A 22,676-nucleotide genomic window follows, 5' to 3' on the forward strand; every position below is an offset into this window, starting at 1 on the left:
AAGACACGCTGACCGCAGAACAGTACTTGTAACCATGACATTATGAATACGTGGGTGGTAACTTAAACCTCAAGTGAATGATTGTCTACAGACCAGGTACAGAGTGACATGAGTGAACAACGGGGGGGTAATACAGAGAAAGTGGAATGGGTGAAAGGAAGCCCCAGGTCTGTGGCTGGTCAGCGAAGCGTGGCCAGGTTGAAAGCGGAGAAAGTGGCCTTGGAAAGCTAAGGCCACCGAAAAAAAAAGGGGAAGCTTGAAAGCGCCTGGAGACAGCGAGTGCACGCAGCTCCCGGGCTAAGTGCCTACAGACCCTGGCCCGGTGGCCTCCCTTCAGGTTCCCCCTGCTGACCCCTGCTCTTCACTGCCCCCAGGGTAATGGGAATTCTAAGAAACAAATGTTAATATGCCACAGAAAGAAACGTGACCTCAAAAGGGATATTCCTCCTAGTGGAAGGGAGAATGGTGGTGCTGGCAAGGAGGGTTACTTGGGACAAAAGAAAAGGATGGGGCACATAACCAACCATAAGCTGACCCTCTAACCTGTTTACCCTTGCTGTTCTGGCATAAATTAATACTGTTCCTTTCCGCCCTCAAGTATTTCCATTTGGACGATATATGGCCTCCCTATTTATATATCAAGTGAGGAAGGGCACTCAGTTTAAGAGCAAAGTTAAAGCAAAGCTAATCTAAGAACCGATGGGAACAATTCATCTTTTGGACCAACGTGCTTCTCTCACAAGAGTTCAATGCAATTAGCTGTCTTTAAGGGATGCGATTCGAACAGAACAGTACAGTGACTGGTCTGGAGTCAGTCTATCTGGGTTCAAATCTCACCTCTGGCACCCCCATCTTGAGTGACTTTCAATCTCTCTAAACCTTACTTTCCAAAAAAAAAACATTGATTCCATAGCCTTGGAATGAGGATTAAAGCAGATGCTTTTGTGTCAAGTACCTAGACACTCCAAGAGGATGGCCGCCCCACAAAATACAAAATGTATAACGTGGAACCAACAAACTGGTAAATACCGGTGACCTGGGGCCGGGGGGGCAGGGTCATAAGAACGAGCAGCTGTAAACTTCTCTGTAATGGCTCACTCACCACCTGACTTGGACTCTTTGGTCTGCTTTGATTTAGGTAAACATGTTTGTGATGGCGATGGTCAAGACGTTTGCAATTTTCTTTGTGGTTTTCCAAGAAGAATTTGAAAGCACCTCAGAGCAAACTGGTTGGATTGGATCCATCATGTCATCACTTCGTTTTTCTGCAGGTATAAAGCTGGCAATAAGCTTGCTGTCCAAGGAAAAGCACCACAAAGGGCAATCCCAAGAAGATTCATCTGTCAGTCATTTAAGACTGAAGCGTTGCTAAAACTCAGATTCATTAATAGGTAAAGCTGAGAAAAGTTACAGACTTGAAGTGTTTAGCCTCTACTTGATTTGACAAAATCAGAAGAAATAGGGTTCAAAAAGAGCTTAAGAATCCAACTATTTAAGTCCATGATTCAATTTCTCACACCTTGTTTCTTTCACAGTGCCTGAACACGGGTTCAGTGAGCCAGTCTCTCTGGGAAATCAGACCACAAGGTTCTTAAGCCCAACATCTAAGCATATTCAAAACAACACAGAAAACCAATTCCTCTTCCTTTGCTTCTATTTGGGGCTAAAACATGATAGGGTAGATTAATGATCAAACTTTGTTCTAGTCAAAGGTAACTAGGTGCAATCTCATTTTGTGGGTTTTTTTTTTTTTAAGGTTTTACTTATTTAAGTAATCTGTACACCAACGTGGGGCTCGAACTCATGACCCTGAGATTGAGTCACGGGTTCTTCTGACTGAGCCAGCCAGGCGCCCCTCGTTTTGTGGTTTTATCAAAACTGCTTATTTACAATCCTCTTTAAAACAAACAACTCTTTTTCCAAAAAGCACAATAGTGTGGGCCTGGGAATATTATGAAACCCAATACAGACACCTTTCTAAAGCCTATACAATACTCCAAAGTCAAGTCCTCTTGTTTTCCTTCAGTTGCTCATTTAAATTGCACATCAGAAGATAAGAAATGCCAGAGCGTATTTACCTGTACTTGCCTTTCTTCCTTTTTCTGAGGTCCCCTGGTTGCCATTACTTGTGACATAATTGGAGAGAAGACTGCCTCCATTCTTGGGGTTTTCCTTGTTACTGGTGGATATCTGATCAGCAGCTGGGCTACTAACATTCCCTTTCTTTGTGTGACTATGGGACTTTTACCTGGTGAGTTCACGATAAAAATAAGACTGTAAAAGATGGAACTAGGAACCTTCCCTTTTACTGTCTTGTCCATGGGCCCAAAAGGCCTACTTAAGTTATCTCAGTTCCAGGAGAATATCTCATCTGGTACCAAGCCACTTCATGTGATTCCAAGCTACTGTTTTTCTTTTTAGGTTTGGGTTCTGCTTTCTTGTACCAAGCAGCTGCTGTGGTAACTATCAAATACTTCGAGAAACGATTAGCTCTTTCTACAGCTATTGCCCGTTCTGGGATGGGACTGACGTTTCTAATAGCACCTTTCACAAAAGTCCTGATAGATCTATATGACTGGACAGGTAAGTCATTCTGTGTCTGAACCATCAACTCCACAAGGTATGTTCAGCTCTTTCCCTCTAATGAGTGGAAGTGAAGACTTTTTGAGCCAAGGAAGAAATAAAGCAGGATTTCTAAAGTAGCGTAAACCTGTGCCTCCCCTTCCTTGGAGAACACAGCAGAAGGCACGTTGAACTACTTGCAGGCTTCGCCACGGACCACCCCAGCAACTCAGACTTCACACGGTTCAGGTCTGAGGGGATGGAGGCCACTCTGTGAAGCTGGCAAAACACCTTGCAGGGAAAGTGATACTCCTGGGGACACACGGATTCCCTCCTCCTCTTCTACTGCTAAAGCACTCATTTTTCAAATATTCTCTTAAGAAAAAATTCCACATTAAAAAATACCTCATCCATCTGACTCACTAAAATAGACCAAGAAAAAGAAGGGCGTAAACAGAGCATTATGTTCCTAAATCTTTTATATACCATCAGCTATAAATTTTTCAGAAATGAAAACCATTCACTCCACGATTTTCTTTGTGCCTGACCTAAAACATTCGGATTAAAATAATCTTAAATTACTGGAAAAATATATGTATATGTACATGTACATATATAGGAATATATACAAACCTCTTTCTACCTACAGAGCCTTACAGTTGATGCTTTCCTTTCCCAAGTGAAAAACTACCAGTGGTTTCATGGTAAACAGAACCAGCTGGCAAATCCGTAAGACAGGACAGCAGAATCTACAGCCAATTCCATCTCTGAAAGCACCACACACAACCCACAGCTTTGGTCAGACCACGCTGAAACCAAGCAACTACTCAGCTTCCAAGGCAAGACTGGCATCTGTCTTCTTTCAAGGAAATTAAAAATGGCATGAGATGAAAGGCTGGCCCCTCTCCTAAGGCAGTTTCCGAATGACTCTCATCATCTAACTCTAGAATTCTGTATTTTCTATCCTTAAATCTATATCCTCACTTCAGGATATCTTAAATCCCTATTTAAAACACACCGTAATTTTCTAACACTTCAAATATCCACCCCCCCACACTCCCCCAAAAAACTATTCTTTCTTCCTCTCGCACAAATAACACTCTCTCCTTCCACATCATCTCCTGGTGCAGCTTTCTGGTTTTCTATTTTCAAAGGACGCCCTGTTTTCACAAGGATACAGTGGTGTGTAGGGCTAAAAATGAAGTCAACAGATTTAGATACTTCAGTTAAATTTAGGGGACAAAGTAGTGTTTTCAGGAATCACTGCACTGTGACTGAATATATTTGTGGTGGGGCCCCTTCTGAGCCTAAGAACACAGAGTATTGTCAAATGAGAGGGGCCATTTTTAACCTAACTTCTCACTTTCTCTCCCCCATTTAGGTGCTCTTATACTACTTGCAGGGATCACACTGAATTTGGTGCCTTCCAGTATGCTCCTAAGACCCATCCATATCAAAAGCAAGAACAATTCTGATATTAAAAATAAAGGCAGCAGCTTAGCTGCAAGTAATCCAGGGGCAGTGGGTGCGACAGAAACGTCATCCTGCAATGAGACACAAGAAGCCACCATCAGGGACAGTGCTCTGCAAAAGGCCGGACAACCTGGTACAAGTTTAACAGTCTCACAAAACAGAGAGTTCAACAACGAGCCTAACAGGGACAGTTATGAGAAAGAGGCTATTTCATGGAGCTATAAACAAAAACTCTGTGACCTCTCCCTTTTAAAAAATCCTTTCTTCTACATATTTACCTGGTCTTTTCTCCTCAGTCAGTTGGCATATTTCATCCCTACTTTTCACCTGGTGGCCAGAGCCAGAACACTGGGGATTGACATCATGGATGCCTCCTTCCTCGTTTCTGTAGCTGGTAAGAAAGCGCACTTTGACTTCAAGCTCAAAAGGAAAAATGAATTTTACAAAAATTTATTCGATTTTACAAAAAACTAAAGAAAAACAATTTTTTAAAAAAAGGAGTTATGGGAGGGCCAGGAAAAAGGAAGTCTTTTGAGGCTGGTAGGAGCACCAGGCATGTCCCTCCACAGATCTCTGTCACTGCACCTTGCACACAGGAGCTCTATACCAGACAGTGGCCCCTAAGCAAGTCTTGTTCATTTTCATGTCCATGTCTGTCTGACACAGTACACATTAAGTATTTATTGCATAAATACTTTATTTTAAAAAGTAGGCAACAGCCACCTCCAGGAAGCAGGAAAAGCACAGGCAGACAGCACAGAGCTAGATTGGTTCTAGAGCTTAGACTTCCTGGGTTCACATTTTGTTCTGTATTTCCTAGCTGTAGGACCTTGGGCAAGTTACTCATGTTCTCTGTGCCTCAATTTCCTCATCTGTAATACAGGGATAATAGTACCTATCCTCAAAAGGTTATCAGGATTAAATGAGCAATGCATGTAGAGTTTAGAATAGTGCCTGGCCCATCATAAGCATTCAGTAATGTTCTATTAGTATGGGTAGCTAAGAATTTTTCCCCTTGCACTCATAGTAAGACAGATAAATATGCCCGTTAAGGTCATTCACTAATGGACTGGGCATCATTTTTTTTTTTTTAATTAGAATACTAAGTTAAAAATGAAAACTATCATTTTAGTTGAGTATTTATAAAAATGTAAGGAAGCAAAATGCTTAATTCAAAAGAGGTGGATTCTCTCAATGGACAAAATAGGTAGCCTAAAAAAGTGAATTGACATGGAACGGGACTATTCTAAATATGTGGAAATTCTATGTAGCTTGATGTTAACTTTTCTCTCCCTAATTTCTTGAAAAGACTGCTTACACAGTCCTTACAAAACTGACTATACGCCATTCCAACTGCAAAGACACACTTCAGTCAACTAAAGCTTGTGTACACAAGAAATACATAGCTAAACTGTTTTTTTTATTAAAATGTCCGGTAGTCATCAATTTAGATCAGATTAGGCTATGCAATGGGACCAAAGAACATAACAAAAAGTTTCCATATGTATCCTAGGAAGTAACTGTAAAAAGAGAAATAGTAGTATGCATTTTCTATCCCCCACCCTTTTTTGTGAAGCAATTTAGGAAGAATTTACAGTACAAAGCAACTGTAGCTCCTGCTACTCTTGGTGAAAATGTTCTATTATTTAACTGCTACATTAGTTTATAATCGATAAAAAATAAGAATATCCTGTTATCATGAAAGAAAAATATGATTCTCAAATTTTATTCAAGTTTACACCATAGCCCCAATGTTCAAAATGATCACACATTTCCAGATTTCCCACTTATTTCCAAAAAAAAAGCAAAACAAAACAGATTTCCTATTTCCCAGCATAATAACCTTGAGGGGAGCACTTAATTACCGAAACCTCAGGTACAACCATAAGAAAGAGTCCCAACATCTATTTTTATTTTCAACGTAAGACTTTATTATTTATAATGTCCAGTCTTCCACCATCTGACTCCCCAGCACACTGCCCAGAGGGTCTACCAGTCTTTTAGAACTCTCTCCCCCTCCCCTGCAGGACCTCTCTGAGGAAGGCTTCCTGAGCGCTGGGGCCTCTGTAACCAGGGATTCCCAGTTAGGTAGAACAAGCTTTCCAAACCCGATGAGGAAAAAAAAACAAAAAAAACACCTGAGGGGTCTTCTACCCAACTCTGGAGGAGTCTTTTTCGGCATTGTATTAGATGTATTTGGAGTAGGTAAATAAATGATTGAATCTGATGACAGACAGATGAGACCATTTTTTGCTCATATGTCCTCACCTCAGGAAGAAGCTGTATTACTCAGGAGAAGAGGTCTTATGCAGTTACACTTTCCAAAGGGGCTAGGGAAACGGAATTCGGATTTCATAAGGTCTTCTCAATCTTGTTCCAGGTATCACTGAGGCAGTCAGTCAGATCATCTCTGGATGGGTTGCTGATCAAAACTGGATCAAGAAGTATCATTACCACAAGTCTTACCTCATCCTCTGCGGCATCACTAACCTCCTTGCTCCTCTGGCAACCACATTTCCATTACTTATGACCTATACCATCTTCTTTGCCATTTTCGCTGGTGGTTACCTGGCAATGATACTTCCTGTACTGGTGAGTAGACATACTCATTAACACTGTAGACCATTTAGAAAAAAGCACGTATTAATAATAACCTCCCCAAAGAGACTACATATTTTGTGTTAATTTTATAATTAAAAAAAAAAAACCATATGCAAGGCCTCCGAAACCCTGTAGCTGTATCCTGTCCAGTTTTCATCTTACCCTTGGGGGAGGAATGGTGAGAGAACATATATGAGACAAAAAAGAAATGAAAGCAAAAAGGGGATCAGTAGGATTTCACTTTCTCAGTCCCCCAAAAGGTTAGGTTTGTGTTTGTTTCCTTCAGCTCCAGAAATTTCTTTGGCTCCTTCTAAGACACCATCTTGAGGAGTTCCTTGAGAGAAAAAGTGACTTCCTGACCAGTGTGGCTTCTCTCTTGTTGAGAGTAGTTCTATGTACTTTAATAGGGACATTGTTCATTTCCTCTCTACTTTTACCCCAAATTGACTTAAAGTCCTGGGCCCAAAGGAATGGAAATACTTACACAAATATTTCATGGATTCTTCTGGCCTGATATCAATATTCGCGTAAGGGCTGTAGGATATTATATGAAGCTTATGTAAAAACCAAACTTTCTAAAGCTGAAATCAACCTGGAAAAACTGACTTCTTACAACCAATAGCTGGTATTTAGCCATAGGTGGATTTGAGAATACCACTGTCAGCTCAGAATGTAAATACCATTTCCTAATAGAGAAGAGTCGTGAGGATCAGGGAAGAAAGGTACCCCTGAGTTGTCTCAAAGATTTAAAATAAGAAGCCTCATAGTTCCTTACTAATAAAATGAGAACACTGCCTGCCTGGCATAATAACTCTTCCTTGTTTGCCTCAGCTCTTGTATAATATCAAGGCAAAAGGCCAACCAAATCGCCTCAGAAGTCAATCGTTCATAGTATTTATCTCTTTGCATGCACAGGTCTCTACAGAGTTTCACCTTCAATATGGCTAACACTGGATTCTAATCCCTACAGGTTGATCTGTCTGGGAATTCTAGAGTACACAGGTTCTTGGGACTTGCCGGTTTCTTTGCTGGGATGGCTGTCCTTTCTGGACCACCTATAGCAGGTAACAGCTTAGCCATATTTTGAGCAAACTTCAATAGCTAAAAGAAAATGCTGATCCATTATGAATGGTAACATGCAATGACAGTATCAGGTTAAAAGCCTGATGAGATCTCTGCTGTTCCTACACTCACTTTCACATCCCATCACCAACCCAGGAGAATCTGAGAATTCACTCAACAGATAGTAAGAGGTTAATTAAGCAGCTTCTTACAGTATCTTGGGAGTCTCAGAGCAGGGATTGTGTGTATATCTACTTGCCTAGGGAGACAATCCAGCGTTTTAGAAGATTCTCAAAGATCGATGATGCCTTAAACAAACCAACCAACCACTAGCATCTTTTATCTGAGCAGGAGTCATTACAGAGCTTGAAGGCTGCCTGACCCTTCTGCTCTTCAGATGTGCTACTACACAGCTTGTCCAGGGCTTCCCAGCATCTCTGATTTTCCAAGAGGGATGATGGAGGCCCTTCATACTCTATCTGGTCCGAGGGTGGGAGGATACTTGGCCTACAGGCCAGAATCTCTGTGGAGAGGATGTGTGGGGCCCGCCAGTGGTGAATATTAAATACAAGCGCAGGAAAAATTGGGGGAGTTCTGATATTTAAGCTAGCTTTAAGACTAAAGCATTGTTTTGTATGCAGGTTTAACTTAAATGGACATTCCGTGCTTGCTGAACATTTAATCCAAGACTCTCAAAAGACTACTCACACAGAAATGTTTCGAGGGAACAGACTTAAACTTTAGTATTTTACATACTACAGGTTCTCAATGTTTAAATGTCTAAATTACTACAGCATTTCCAATCACCCACAAAAAGGTATTCAGCCTAAAACTTCCTTTTACTTCCTTCAGTCCTGAAGTGAAACAGAAAAAAATACAATCTTGTCTCACTATCTTTGTTTAAAAACTAAATGCTATTTAGGTTTGCACCTAAATGTAAGACCTAGAAAAGGCAAACAGCAAAAGGGAAAGTATAAAATTAATAACAAAAATTATTATTGAATGGAAAAAAACACACCATTATCTGATGTTCAATTTAGGTGTATCTCTTCTAAAGGAAAAGTTTATACAAATATACAACCAACTCCTACTTGTGTTTATGAGCCCACCTCTGCCCATGTGGTCTAGGTCAGCCTACACCTCACACCTGGAAAGCAGGCTCGAATTTTAAAGTCAGGCCCAGGACTGTGACGTAGGGGCTGGTAACAGGAGACTAACACCAGATGTGCTTAGCAGAGCAGCTCTATGGTTGGTGCCCAGGTCAGCGAGCTAGAAAAAACAGAACTCAAATATAGCTTGCCGATGCATTTTCTCAATCTTGATCCTTCTTCAATGGCCATTCCCGTGATGCCTTAAAACTTTCCAAGCCTATTAGGCCCAAAATATAGGGAGCTAACAAATACCAGGGCACAGAGTATCTTATTCAAAAGATAAAAACATGTAACATGTTTAGAGATTTCAAGTTTTCTACGTTTTTATATGTATCTTAAAATGTTTATTATTTTAAAAATTATTTATTTCAGAAAGAGAGAGAGAAAGCATGCACGAGTGGGGGCGGGAGGGGCAGAGGGAGAGGGAGAAGCAGGCTCCCCGCTGAGTGTGGAGCACTAAGCAGGGCTCGAACCCAGGACCCCGGATTCACGACCAGAGCCGAAGGCAGACGCTTAAACAGACTGAGCCATCCAGGCGCCCCTACATCTTAAAATGTTTAAAGAGTTCAATACATGAGAAGACAAGGCAAGTTTTGTGAGGACTATTACTCTAAAGGGAAGAACTAGAGATGTGTGTGTGGGTATTGAATCAATTTGTTGGGTCATGATCTTTTAAATTTTTTTAATGAAAAAGAACAGATGAGGGGTGCCTGGGTAGCTCAGTCGGCTGAGTGTCCAACTCTTGGTTTCAGCTCAGGTCATGATCTCAGGGTCCTGGGATCGAGCCCCGTGTCAGGCTCCGTGGTCAGCATGGAGTCTGCTTAAGTTTCTTTTTCCCTCTGTCCCTCCCCGCTACGCTCGATCTCTCTCTCAAAAATAAATAAATAAATCTTATTAGGAAAAGAAAAATAGACTACAACAGAACAGATTAAAAAACACTGTGCATCACTTTATTTTAAATGTTTAGTTCACACACACACACACACCTATGTCATATAAAATATATGTGATGTAAAACATATTTCTTATGGTTAATGAGTCAAAAAAATTTACAAGCCTTTTATTACCCAACGTCCACAATACCCTAGCACTATATGTGAGGATAAGGAGAGCTCATGAAAGAATTTTTACCCACCAATTCTGAAAATATTATCTAGGCAATCATAAATTTTATAAATTCTACAAAATAGTCAAAGGAAGTGATAAGGCTGTTGCTGATAGCTTATATATAGATTTTTAGTCTAGGAGTTGCTCACAGTATCTTAAACAAGATTAAAATAATACAAAATTCAGTTAAATTTCCTTCTCTATACCATGATCTCTCATTGACTGCAATGCTGTGCTAAGCATCTTGTTAAAGGGAGAAACTTCAGTAAAGTCCTTACTCATGTAAGCCATTCCTCTGTGAAACAACAAAGAGAATTTTACAAAGGCCATTAGATTTGTTCCTAACCTTTGACTCCAGCAGCAAGGACCAAAGAAACATCAAAGATGTTGATTTACAGATTCACTCAGCTCTCAACAGGTATGGGCAGTCACTTTATCATCTTCAGCTTTAACTAAATCAAAAGGCTTACTGGTTATAAAGTATTACAGTCTCAACCAAATTTAGATTTTCCGCATGTAGGAGATGCTCATTTTGTACTTACCTAGATCTGTTATCAAATTGCAGAAGTTGAAATTCCTACAAAACATTACAGGCATTTTTAAAATTAGGAATCTAGCAAACAGTAAAATTTTTCACAATAACCCTCAGTTAACACTAGTTAAAAACTGTAACATTAATTATATTAACAGTATTTTTCTCCTTCCTGTATGGAAATGAAAAAGAAAAACAAGTTAGTCCTATACAGCATGTTTTTTTTAAAGATTTCATTTATTTATCTGACAGAGAAACAGTGAGAGGGAACACGAGCAGGGGAGGTGGAGAAGCAGGCTTCCCGCCGAGCAGGGAGCCCGATGTGGGGCTCAATCCCAGGACCCTGGGACCATGACCTGAGCCGAAGGCAGACACTTAACAACTGAGCCACCGAGGCGCCCCCTATACAGCATATTTTAATAATTCGAGGGAAGAAAAAAAAAAGCATAAGATACCCAAAGGAATCATATGACTGAGTTTTTAAAAAATACTTTTCTTTTAAAAAATATAAATAGAGGAGTGCCTGAGTGGCTCAGTCATTAGGTGTCTGCCTTTGGCTCGGGTCACGGTCCCAGGGTCCTGGGATTGAGCCCCACATCGGGCTCCCTGCTGAGCAGGGAGCCTGCTTCTCCCTCTCCCACTCCCCCACTGCTTGTGTTCCCTCTCTCGCTGTGTCTCTCTCTGTCAAAAAGATAAATAAAATCTTTAAAAAAAAAAAAAAGTCAATACAGCATATGGGCAAGAAAATTTATTTATAGACCTTCATTAACTCTGAATATGATAAGAAACATAGTAGCAACAAAATGTATCAGATCTCGAATGAAAATGACAGGGACTGAAATGGAAACAAGTGAAAAATTACTCCCCATACACACAGAGCTTCTTCCACCCCACAGCCCCTGCTATTCCTTTCTAACACTTCATGACAAATTCAGTGTTAGTTAATAATAGGATCTGCTTTAGATTAGGACAGTTTTTTAGGATTGTTCTAGGTTTCCTGACCTAGGGTGGTCAACAGACCTAAGTGTAGGCCAAATGTCACTGCTCATCTAAACCCAAGTGCTGTTTTTTGCTGGTGGATGGCATCCAGAGCTACAAATTGGCCCAGATGGAAGCCTTGGAAGGTTGTAGAAAAATAAAAAGTACGGGGGCGCCTGGGTGGCTCAGTCGTGAGGCGTCTGCCTTCAGCTCAGATCATGATCCCAGGGTCCTGGGATCGAGCCCCGCATCGGGCTCCCTGCTCGGCGGAAGCCTGCTTCTCCCTCTCCCACTCCCCCTGTTTGTGCTCCCTCTCTCGCTGTGTCTCTCTCTGTCAAATAAATAAATAAAATCTTAAAAAAGAAAAAGTACTGATATTTTAAAACCTTATTATATTTCTATTTAATCTCTGTTAACAAAAATGAACCTGCAAAAAGCAATATAAATACAAAATTCATGCCTTAAGCAAACAAAGCATATAATCATACTCACCAACATATAAGTAGGAATGTGAAATTTCTAATCTTGTATCCAAGGCATTTGATATGTGAGCCCAAAAATGCTAAAGGCTCAGTTTCACTTAAAAATAAAACCACCAAGGTTTTATCAGCTGCCTATAAAATAAAACTGAATATGCAGTTCCCCTCTCTTCCACATACCCTACCCACTGCCAACTGATGAATGCCTATATTATGCGAATATATATATTTTATACATATTTAAACCAATCACAAATATCTGAAAACTCCGTTAAACCACCATCAATAATTATTTGATCATAACTCGGAATTCATTCAATAATTATCAAGCAACTTATTAGCATAGCACTCTCCTAGCTGTTACGGGGAACACAGAAAAGACAAAAGTTATTCTCTTATATTCTCTTACAGTTCTTCCATAGCACCTTGGGTCATGGCACAGCACTATCATGCACTGCCAGAAATTAATACCAAGGACAATAGTCTAGAACCTCTAAATTTAGATTAGAATGTACATTCTTTCTCTACTTCATTAATTGAAAATTTGGTTAAGTCACTATAACTTGGCTATTGTGAAAACTGGTTAACTCTGTTTCACCTTTATTTTTTTAAATTTAATTCAAATTCAATTAACATATAGTGTATTATTAGTTTCAGAGGTAGAGTTCAGTGATTCATCAGTTGTATATAACACCCAATGCTCATTACATCACATGCCCTCCTTAATGCCCACCACCCCTTTACCCCACCCCCCAATACCCTTCCCCCTCCAGCAACCCTCAGTTTGCTCCCTATGGTTAAGAGTCTCTTATGGTTTGTCTCCTTCTCTGATTTCATCTTATTTTATTTTCCCCCCCTTCCCCTATGCTCCTCTGTTTTATTTAAATCCCACATATGAGTGAAATCATATAATTGTCTTTCTCTGATTGACTAATTTCGCTAAACATAATACCCTCTAGTTCCATCTACGTTGTCACAAATGGTAAGATTTCATTTTTTTGATGGCTAAGTAATATTCCATTATACACACACACACACACACATATTCTGCTTTACCTTTAAATGAAGACATCCTGAGCTGTGGTATAGTAAAAATGACCTTAAAAAAAAACTGAAGCTTCACTCAATCAAGTAGGTTATTTCACAAAAGTGATTTTTTTCGACAAACTCAAGGAAAGCCATTTCTAACACTGAACAATCATAAGCTAGTTCTACTCCAGAGTAAGTTAAATAGTTCCTAAAGGAGAAGTACATCTCTCTCTTGCTATTATTTGTCAGCTTCACACCTCATCAGAAATACCATGGAGGGAAACTGGTAATTTTACACTAACTCTTCACCTGTGTTTTATAAGAGCAGACAATGGCTAAAGTGGAAATTCATCCATCTAAGCTTGTCTCTGTCCCATTAATCCAGATAAGGTCATCTCCTCATGAAATGGTCACTCCCTCTCTCTATTCTATCCTCATTTCAGATACAACATGAAACAAATACCCCACCTGCTCCTCACTCCATCTTTTATCAACCATGCCCTCTACAATTTTATCATCTTGGCCAATCAGTTGAAAACTTCTCTATGACCTGAAATTTTATTTGGAAAACAAATAAAACAACTCAACCTTTTGATTTGCTATAAATCCACTTTGTAGGCTGGGGTAGGTGGAGAGAAGTAAGAAGGCAGAGCAGAGTTCTCTGTCCTCTAAATCCTGAGGAATATATTATACCCTAAAGAATCAAAAGAAAATAATGCAGATCATTAATTACTCTGTGATTATTTTCCCCATAAACAATAAAGCCCCAAAGAATTATAATTTTATTCAGTATTCCTAAGATTGATGAATCCCTATAAAAACATCAAAAATAAAATCGAAATAGCTCTCAACTGTGGTTAAAAAGAGGGTAGGGGTGGAATAGTCTTTTCTTCACAAAGCCAAAAAAAATCAAGCTTCAAAATCCTAACACAGAGCACAATCCTTTTTTTTTTTTTTTTTAAAGATTTTATTTATTTTTTGACAGAGAGAGAGAGACAGTGAGAGAGGGAACACAGCAGGGGGAGTGGGAGAGGGAGAAGCAGGCTTCCCGCGGAGCAGGGAGCCCAATGCGGGGCTTGATCCCAGGACCCTGGGATGACCTGAGCCAAAGGCAAACGCTTAATGACTGAGTCACCCAGGCGCCCCCAGAGCACAATCCTTTTAATGAAACTCATAGCATAAAGCAAATACTTAAAGCACTCGTGGTAAATCTTACTTACATAGCGACTTTAGAGAGCACCTGTCTTAAAAGGCAGTGAGGCTTGGGGCGCCTGGGTGGCTCAGTCAGTTGAGCAGCTGACTCCTGGTTTTGGCTTGGGTAGTGGTCTCGGGGTGGTGGGATCAAGCCCCGCATGGGGTTCTGCGCTCAGAATCTGCTTGTCCTTCTCCCTGCTCCTCCCCCTGCTCTCTAATAAATTTTTTTAAAAACCTAAAAAAAAAAAAAAAAGGCAGTGAAGTTTAAATTTCCTAAACCATGTTTCCCAAGATTTTTCCCACTATAGCACATATAAAAAATGTTTATATAGCACGCCAGAAGTAAGATGAAAAGGCTGCTAATAGCCAGCCGGTGGCTCCAGTGACTCCAGGGATGACCAAAGATCATTGTCTCTGTACACCTTGGAAGTCTGCCCAACAGCTGGAAGTTCTGGTTCAACACCCGCTAGTCACGTACAGAATTTTCAACCACTAATTTGAACTAGCATCAAGGAACTTGGGAATTAATGGCCTTATGGGTATATTTCAAGTTTTAACAGGATGACCAATAATATACTTACAGTAGTAATCCTAATAAAAAGGATTCATGGGACACCTGGGTGGCTCAGTCAGTTAAGCATCCGACTCTTGATTTCGGCTCAGGTGATTATCTTGGTGTCACGGGATCAAACCCTGCATCAGTCTTCATACTCAGCATGGAGTCCGCTTGAGTTTCTCTCCCTCTGGCCCTCCCCCTGCTCAAGTGCCCTCTCTCTTAAAATAAATAAATTAATTAAAAAAGAAAAAGGATTCATAACTCAGCTCAACAATCTAGTTCTGAGATATCAGGGGTACTATTTATTTATTAAGGATTTTTATTTATTTACTTGACACAGAGAGAGAGAGCAAACACAAGCAGGGGGAGCAGCAGGTAGATGGAGAGGGAGAAGCAGGCTCCCCGCTGAGCAGGGAGCCCGATGTGGGGGTCGATATCAGGACCCTGGGATCATGACCTGAGCTGATGGCAGATGCTTAACCAACTGAGCCACCCAGGTGCCCCAGAGGTACTTTTTAGATGTTACACTCATTTTTAAATATATATGGCTTTGCCCAAAAAATGATGCAGAAGAGTTTAGAAGTGTTGACATCTAAAAAAATTTAGAACCCTATATTAAATATCGAGTTTGATAGACTATAAAAAAACTCATTTGCAGGTGCCTGGGTGGCTCAGTTGGTTAAGCGACTGCCTTCGGCTCAGGTCATGATCCTGGAGTCCCGGGATTGAGTCCCGCATCGGGCTCCCTGCTCGGCAGGGAGTCTGCTTCTCCCTCTGACCCTCCCCCCTCTCATGTGCTCTCTCTCTCTCTCATTCTCTCTGTCTCAAATAAAAATCTTTAAAAAAAAAAAAAAAAAAAACTCTTGCAAAACTGTTTATGGAAGCTGAGCCCTACCTTAGTTTTTTTAAATTATCAAAGGAAATATTATTAGACATTCCTGCTTAAAGTAATGGTTACAGCCATAGACACAGGAAAATAATTTGGACTACAATTTTATTGTAAGACTTGACTGGGTCACGCCATGATGAATTATGCTTAAGGGAAGCCAATGAATCTGCACGATGAACATGCATCTCAGATGAATCTGGGGTAGGTAGTCTGTAAACACTGAGGAAACGCTTACAGGGCACTTGAGCTTAGCCAGTCTGTACCAGCTGCCAGTGTACTACTCCTCAGACTGTTGGCTACATACAGTAACACTCAGCATGGAGTGGACACTTAGATGGATGCACATGCTTCTAGATTATGGCTGGTATATTGTCTTTCTCTGTCATTCACAATGCTTTTGCTATGACCACAAAGGAACCCTGTCTTTTGAATGTCAACTTAGCTGTTTACATTTAAAGTTGTTAGAATATGATAGGTTCTCAACTACCAACCATCATTTCTTTTAAAAATATACACGCAGGAGCCTTAAACTGTTTAGGGTTGAAAGTGCATTTGTAAACAGATTTTCCATACTGTTACCAAAAAAGCACAGAGATCTAATAAAATCAGACCAAATATACAGTCTTCTTTTACGGTGGTGGGAAAAGGCTGATTATTCTAACCAAATATAGTAGATGTTTCAATACTAATGAAACTCTGAATTTAACTTACTTAGTAACCATGTAAATTTAAGCTTATGACAGCTAATACTTCCACAAAACAGTCAATATGAAATAGCCCTACATCCTACATTTCACTCGTATTTGCGAATTTTATAAATAAAAAACTAAATACTCAACTACACGATTAACCTACTGAATCACAACTTGATCTTAGAAATAGAATTTTTAAAATTTACTAATATCTCAGTTATCAAGTATGAATAAGAGGAACAAATTTTTTATTTTTTATTTAAAAATTTTTTTTTAAATTTTTATTTACTTGAGAGAGAAGCATGAGCAGGGAGCCCGATGCAGGGCTTGATTCCAGGACCTAGAGATCATGACCTGAGCCGAAGGCAGATGCCCAAGCGACTGAGCCACCTACGTGCCCCAAGAGAAACAGATTTAAAACTAATTATTTCATTAAATGTTGTATGGAAATACATGGAGAGTTCTAAAATATGCCAGATAATTCCCTGCCCTGGCAAGAAAATATATTAAATATATTTTAATCTTTCAGAAACAACATTTTGACTTTAAAATGTGTATGTGATGGGGCTCCTGGGTGGCTCAGATGGTTAAATGTCTGCCTTTGGCTCAGGTCATGATCTCAGGGTCCTGGGACTGAGCCCCACATCGGGCTCCCTGCTTGGCAGAGAGCCTGCTTCTCCCTCTCTCTCTACTGTTCCCCCTGTTGTGCTCTCTCGCTCTGTCAAATAAATAAATAAAATCTTTAAAAAAAAATAAAATGTAGAGGCGAGGGGGGTGGGAGGATGGGTTAGCCTGGTGATGGGTATTAAAGAGGGCACGTTCTGCATGGAGCACTGGGTGTTATGCACAAACAATGAATCATGGAACACTACATCTAAAACTAATGATGCAATGTATGGGGATTAACATAACAATAAAAAAATTAAAATGTGTATGTGAAATCAAAGGCTTATTACCAGTTTTCTAGGATTTATAAAGATCACCACCACCACCACCACCCATTTCCACTATTTTTACCTACACCCTCCTGACCTTTTAACAGCACAATCTACGTCCTTATCTAAGAATTACTAGTCTTTTCCAGAGCATTACTTCTAATATCCCTATCTTACAATTCCATACATCTCCTGTACTGGTGGGACTAAAGCAAGAATGACAAGGGATAGGAAAGGGTGCTGGTGCTTTCTATACTTCCTCCTTTCTAGAAATTTGAGACTGTCACCTACCTATCTCTTTGATATCTAAAGGGCAATCACAATCAACATAATACAAAGACTTGTCCTGATCAGTTTCTCTCCACTTTTATGCCTAACTCCAAGAAACATTTGAGGTCATTGATCCAACAATAACCCAGGGAAATGTCATGTAATTTTTTTATTTTCCGTTATGACAGGTGTCTAATGCATGTCAGCATGAAATCCTCAACACTGCTGTGTCATCCTTTTTGGTTTTCACCATGCATTTATAAATTTTCCACATAGTAAAAAGCAAGTTAAAGTCAGCTGAATGTAAGAGGCTATAAAACATTCCATTCATTCATTACATCAAGAACAGGAAACATAAAGCTAATGAAGCAAACAAAAAAATTGAATGTCTATATCAGAACCAAATTAAAAAAACAAAGGACAGGAGATAAAGACATACACAATCAGACCAAAAAGAGAAGAGGGTATACACTACCCATTCAGTGAGAAATCATGTTCCAAAATATAAACGAAAGGATACAACATAAGCTCCATGAGGGCAGATATTTCCATCTGTTTCATTCACAGATACACCCCCAGTACCTAGAACTGTGTTGGCACATAGCACCAAAACTTCTTTGAATAAATGATCAGAAGAACAGCTTTAACTTTTTAAGGTATTTTAGGATTAAAAACCAATTTGCATCTACAAACATAATATGCATATACTACTTTAGAAAAGAGGTTCTTAAGAGTGTGGTCAGTGGATACCTGGAAGTCCTAAGACCTTTTTACGAAGCCTCGGAGGTTAAAACTATCACAATAATAATACTAGGACGTTATCTGCCATTTCACAGGGCTGGCTTGTACAACAATGTTTAAGCCAATCCTTGCACAAATATTCTTTGCCACCATACACTCACAGGTTTTTAAGAAAAGTGTTTCATTTAAAAAGTTCTGGTATGTGCCATTAGCCAAATGATTTTGTGGACCCACTTATTCTTGCTTTAAAAGAACATCTTGATTTCAGGGGGACTTACAGTCATCATTTAACCCACCTAAGTAATCACTTCCTTTTTTTTTTTTTTTTTTTTTTTTTTAAGATTTCATATATTCATTTGTCAGAGAAAGAGGGAGAGGAAGAGAACATAAGCAGGGAGAGTGGCAGGCAGAGGGAGAAGCAGGCTCCCTGCTGAACAAGGAGCCCCATGTGGGACTTGATCCCAGGACCCTGGGATCATGACCTGAGCCGAAGGCAGACACTTAACCGACTGAGCCACCCAGGCATCCCAAGTAGTCACTTCCTTTTCACATGCTCTCACAGCCTCCTGAACCTTCCCTTCATAGCCCTTATGACATATGTAAATCATGTAGTTAATACCCAACTCCCCATGAAACTGTATAGTCTGTGAGGGCCCTGCACAGACTAGCGCACTGTTGGGAGCATAGTAAGTACTGAAATGTTTGTTCAGTGAGGGGAAAAAAGATAATCAATACTCTCACTTTTTTCTTTGGAAAATAGTAGTAATTCACAATTATTTTCTTCGTAAGAACAGTGGCTTTCTAATAAGACTCATCATAAAAGCAGGGGCACCTGGGTGGCTCAGTCGGGTAAGCTTCTGCTTTCGGCTCAGGTCATGATCCCAGGGTCCTGGGATCGAGTCCACATCGGATTCTCTGCTCAGCAGGGAGTCTCTGCTTCTCCCTCTCCCACTGTGCTCCCTCTCTCAAATAAACAAAATCTTAAAAAAAAAAAAAATCGTAAAATCAGATTGTATACGTCCCTAATTTTCCCCAATTTCCACAGTAAGACTGCAGATGAGTTCTGAGTCCATGACGACTTTTTCCCCCAGAGGGTCAAGTCCTTAACTCAGGTGGAACAGATTTAACTTCATCAATAGAAAATAAGGCAAGCAGCTAGACTAACTTCCTAATGGGTCACAATACATACTAGTAAGTACAGGAGGCTCCTCCCCTCGATGCAGTCGATGGCTGAGAATTACTACCTGAAAGGTCTGCTTCACTAACAGAGACCACTCCTTCTTTCCAGGCTGGTTATATGATCACACCCGGACATACACTGGCTCCTTCTACTTCTCTGGCATATGCTTTCTCCTCTCTTCAGTTTCCCTGTTCTTTGTACCGCTGGCTGAGAGATGGAAAAACAGAGCCTGACCAGAAAGGAAAAGGACTGCAATCAAAAGAGCTTAACAAAACACAATCTAAACTAAGAAGTCACTGGAAACAAAAGCTTGGAAGAAACCCGTTTCCTCATTTGTAAAATGAGAAGGCAAACCAGATAATTTTTAAGGTTCCTTTTTGCTTTTGCATTCTGAGGAATGTCTAATTAATAGTGAGAGAAGAGTAATAGCAACTTAAACTAAGCCGTTTGTTAGTATTTAATCAGGCTAAAATCTTCATCAGTCAAAACAACTACCTTAGGTATTAAGTAAAAATCCGAATAATAAATTATTACTTAATAATAAATTGACCAAACTCTCAACTGTGCCTTGGTAATTCAGCCACTAAAATATGTGGAGATGGAAAACCATTCTCATTAGCTTAAAGAAGTATTAAATGTAGCCACTGGCTGAGTAGGACTCTGAAATCTGAATGAGTATTAAAGCCTTGTTGAGTGATTAGAATGGTATACATCCTCCAGAAAGTTATCTTTCCTTATTAGAAGTAATTAGAAGTAATCTCTGTTTTCATTATTTTGTTTCCTAAATTTTCTATGATAAATGTGTATTGCTATGTAATAAAAAATAAGAATTGCCCAAAAGGGTGGGGGGGCACCTGGGTGATGCAGTTGGTTAAGTGCCCGACCCTTGGTTTCAGCTCAGGTCATGAGCTCAGAGTCGTGAGACTGAGCCCTGTGTAGGGGTCCATGCTCAGTGCAGAGTCTGCTTGAATTTCTCTGTCCCTCTCCCACTCCCGCTTGTGTGTGTGCTCTAAAATAAATAAATAAATCTTTTTAAAAAAATTTAAAAAGGGACATCTGGGTGGCTCAGTCGGTTGTCTCTGACAAATAAATAAGATCTTAAAAAAAAAAAAATTGCTAAAAAAACACACCTTTATTTCAAGTTCATTTGAATAGTATTCCTGCCCATCCAAACAATTTTTTTTTTTTTAAAGATTTTATTTATTTATTTGACAGAGAGAGAGAGTTAGCAAGAGCAGGAACACAAGCGGGGCAGTGGGAGAGGGAGAAGCAGGCTTCCCGCCGAGCAGGGAGCCCGATGCGGGGCTTGATCCCAGGACCCTGGGATCACGACCTGAGCCGAAGGCAGACGCTTAACGACTGAGACACCCAGGTGCCCCTATATTACTTTTCACTACATCTAATTATCTAAAATAGTCAAGCTAGGGGCGCCTGGGTGGCTCAGTCGGTTAAGCATCTGCCTTCAGCTCGGGTCGTGATCTCAGGGTCCTGGGATCAAGCCCCGCATCAGGCTCTCTGCTCAGCGGGGAGCCTGTTTCTCCCTCTTCCTCTGCCTGCCGCTCTCCCTCCTTGTTCTGTCAAATAAATAAATAAAATCTAAAAAAAGAGAGAGAGAGAGAGAGAGAGAGAATATATGAAATATTCAAGCTAAATGATCTAGATGTGTCTTTAGAACTACAAGTTTTAGGGGTGCCTGGGTGGCTCAGTTGGTTGGGCGTCTGACTCTTGGTTTCGGCTCAGATCATGATCTTGGGGTTGTGGCATCGAGCCCCATGTTGGGGTCCATGCTTGGCAAGGAATCTGCTTGGGGTTCTCTTCCTCTCCCGCTGCCCCTCACCTACACACTCATGCTCTCTCTCTCTCAAATGGATAATAAATCTTAAAAAAAAAAAAAAAAGGAACTACAAGTTTTATATGAAGGTTGAATAAGTAGCTTTTAATGGAAGATACACTTAAACTATGTTTTGGTTTTTCTTAAAGATTTTATTTATTTGACAGAGAGAGCACATGCAGGGGAAGGCAGGCAGAGGGAGAGAGAGAAGCAGGCTCCCCGCTGAGCAGGAGCCCAACACGGGGCCCGATCCCAGGACCCCACGATCATGACCAGAGCCAAAGGCAGCCGCTCAACCAAATGAGCCACCAAGGCAGCCCTAAACTATGTTTTCTATTTTTTTTTAATTTTTTTATTTTTTTTAAGATTTTATTTATTTATTTGAGAGAGAGAGAATGAGAGAGAGCAAGCACATGAGAGGGGAGAGGGTCAGAGGGAGAAGCAGACTCCCTGCCGAGCAGGGAGCCCGATGCGGGACTCGATCCAGGGACTCCAGGATCATGACCTGAGCCGAAGGCAGTCGCTTAACCAACTGAGCCACCCAGGCGCCCTAAACTATGTTTTTTAAATATAGAATAATTATGTTAACTAGTTAATAATGTCACTCAGGCTAAGCAATTACATGTGAATAGAGAGCCCTTCATTTCATTACTTGGGTTATTTTAAGAGGAAAGAAAATACCTAGAGTTCTCTGTAACACCAAGCTCCCTGACAATCTCTTTCAGAAGACTCTTTCAAACTACTGTTACTAAAATTAAATAATTAAAATAAATCATTTAAAATTAAACTAATTAAAAAATAAAAATTTATTATCATTATTCTATCCTTCCATTCCTCTCTGCTTTAAAATATCTACTGATTCACTACAGAGGATAAGACTAAACTGAAAGCCTGGCTTTAGCTCCAAAATACCATACCCGCTCACTCCCTGTGTATGTCTCTGTGCAAGGTTTGCCACCACTTACAAAGCTTGCCTTTCTCCCTTGGGCACAGTCTCACCCTTCACAAGCTGACTCACTCAAACGCTACCTCTTCTGGAGACCTCCCCCAGCAGGAAGTCACTCTCTGTTCGGAATCCCATCTACCTTTTAAAAGAGTACTACATGAGCTCATATTGTCACTTTCCCATTAGTCTGCAAGATCAGCAAGTTGGATGGTGTTCTACTCATCTTTTTATTCCCCAGCATAAACTGTGGAACCAAATTAATCTGGATTCAAATCTCAGTGATCTTAAAAACAGTAGTTGGTCCTATTTTAAACATAGATTTTTCATTTAGATATAAATGTCTAACATTCTTTTTGTATTTTAGATGTAAGACAATATAAAAAAAAAAGCAAACACCACTCCTCTTACACATACAGACAGCAAAAACAGTTGATAATAAATTCCATTCTGCCACTTGTTACCCTTTGA

General features: G+C 40.1%; 1 protein-coding gene and 1 long non-coding RNA gene across 2 annotated transcripts; one reads left to right on the forward strand and one right to left on the reverse strand.

Moving 5' to 3' along the window:
* The first annotated feature begins 2,163 nt into the window (after positions 1-2,163).
* On the forward strand, positions 2,164-19,975 carry SLC16A4 (solute carrier family 16 member 4). The gene is made up of 6 exons (XM_035017813.1): positions 2,164-2,251; positions 2,422-2,583; positions 3,944-4,429; positions 6,416-6,627; positions 7,607-7,700; positions 19,520-19,975. Exons 1-6 carry the CDS (start codon positions 2,236-2,238, stop codon positions 19,768-19,770), a joined length of 1,221 nt encoding a protein of 406 aa, XP_034873704.1. The 5' UTR covers positions 2,164-2,235; the 3' UTR covers positions 19,771-19,975.
* Positions 13,114-14,285, reverse strand: LOC118019018. The gene is made up of 2 exons (XR_004681536.1): positions 14,195-14,285; positions 13,114-13,668 (listed from the first exon to the last, which is right to left on the reverse strand). It is a non-coding gene; the product is annotated as an uncharacterized LOC118019018 (long non-coding RNA).
* Positions 19,976-22,676: the final 2,701 nt, after the last annotated feature.

Source organism: Mirounga leonina, unplaced genomic scaffold (assembly GCF_011800145.1).
Source record: "Mirounga leonina isolate KUSES-001 unplaced genomic scaffold, KU_Mleo_1.0 Mir_173, whole genome shotgun sequence".
In the NCBI taxonomy this organism is placed as follows: Eukaryota; Metazoa; Chordata; class Mammalia; order Carnivora; family Phocidae; genus Mirounga; species Mirounga leonina.

Bases quoted from the DNA above. Each gene is read 5' to 3' on its own strand.
- SLC16A4 (XM_035017813.1), top strand. The intron at 4,430-6,415 runs GTAAGAAAGCGC...ATCTTGTTCCAG, and splicing joins CTTCCTCGTTTCTGTAGCTG to GTATCACTGAGGCAGTCAGT. The intron at 6,628-7,606 runs GTGAGTAGACAT...TAATCCCTACAG, and splicing joins CAATGATACTTCCTGTACTG to GTTGATCTGTCTGGGAATTC.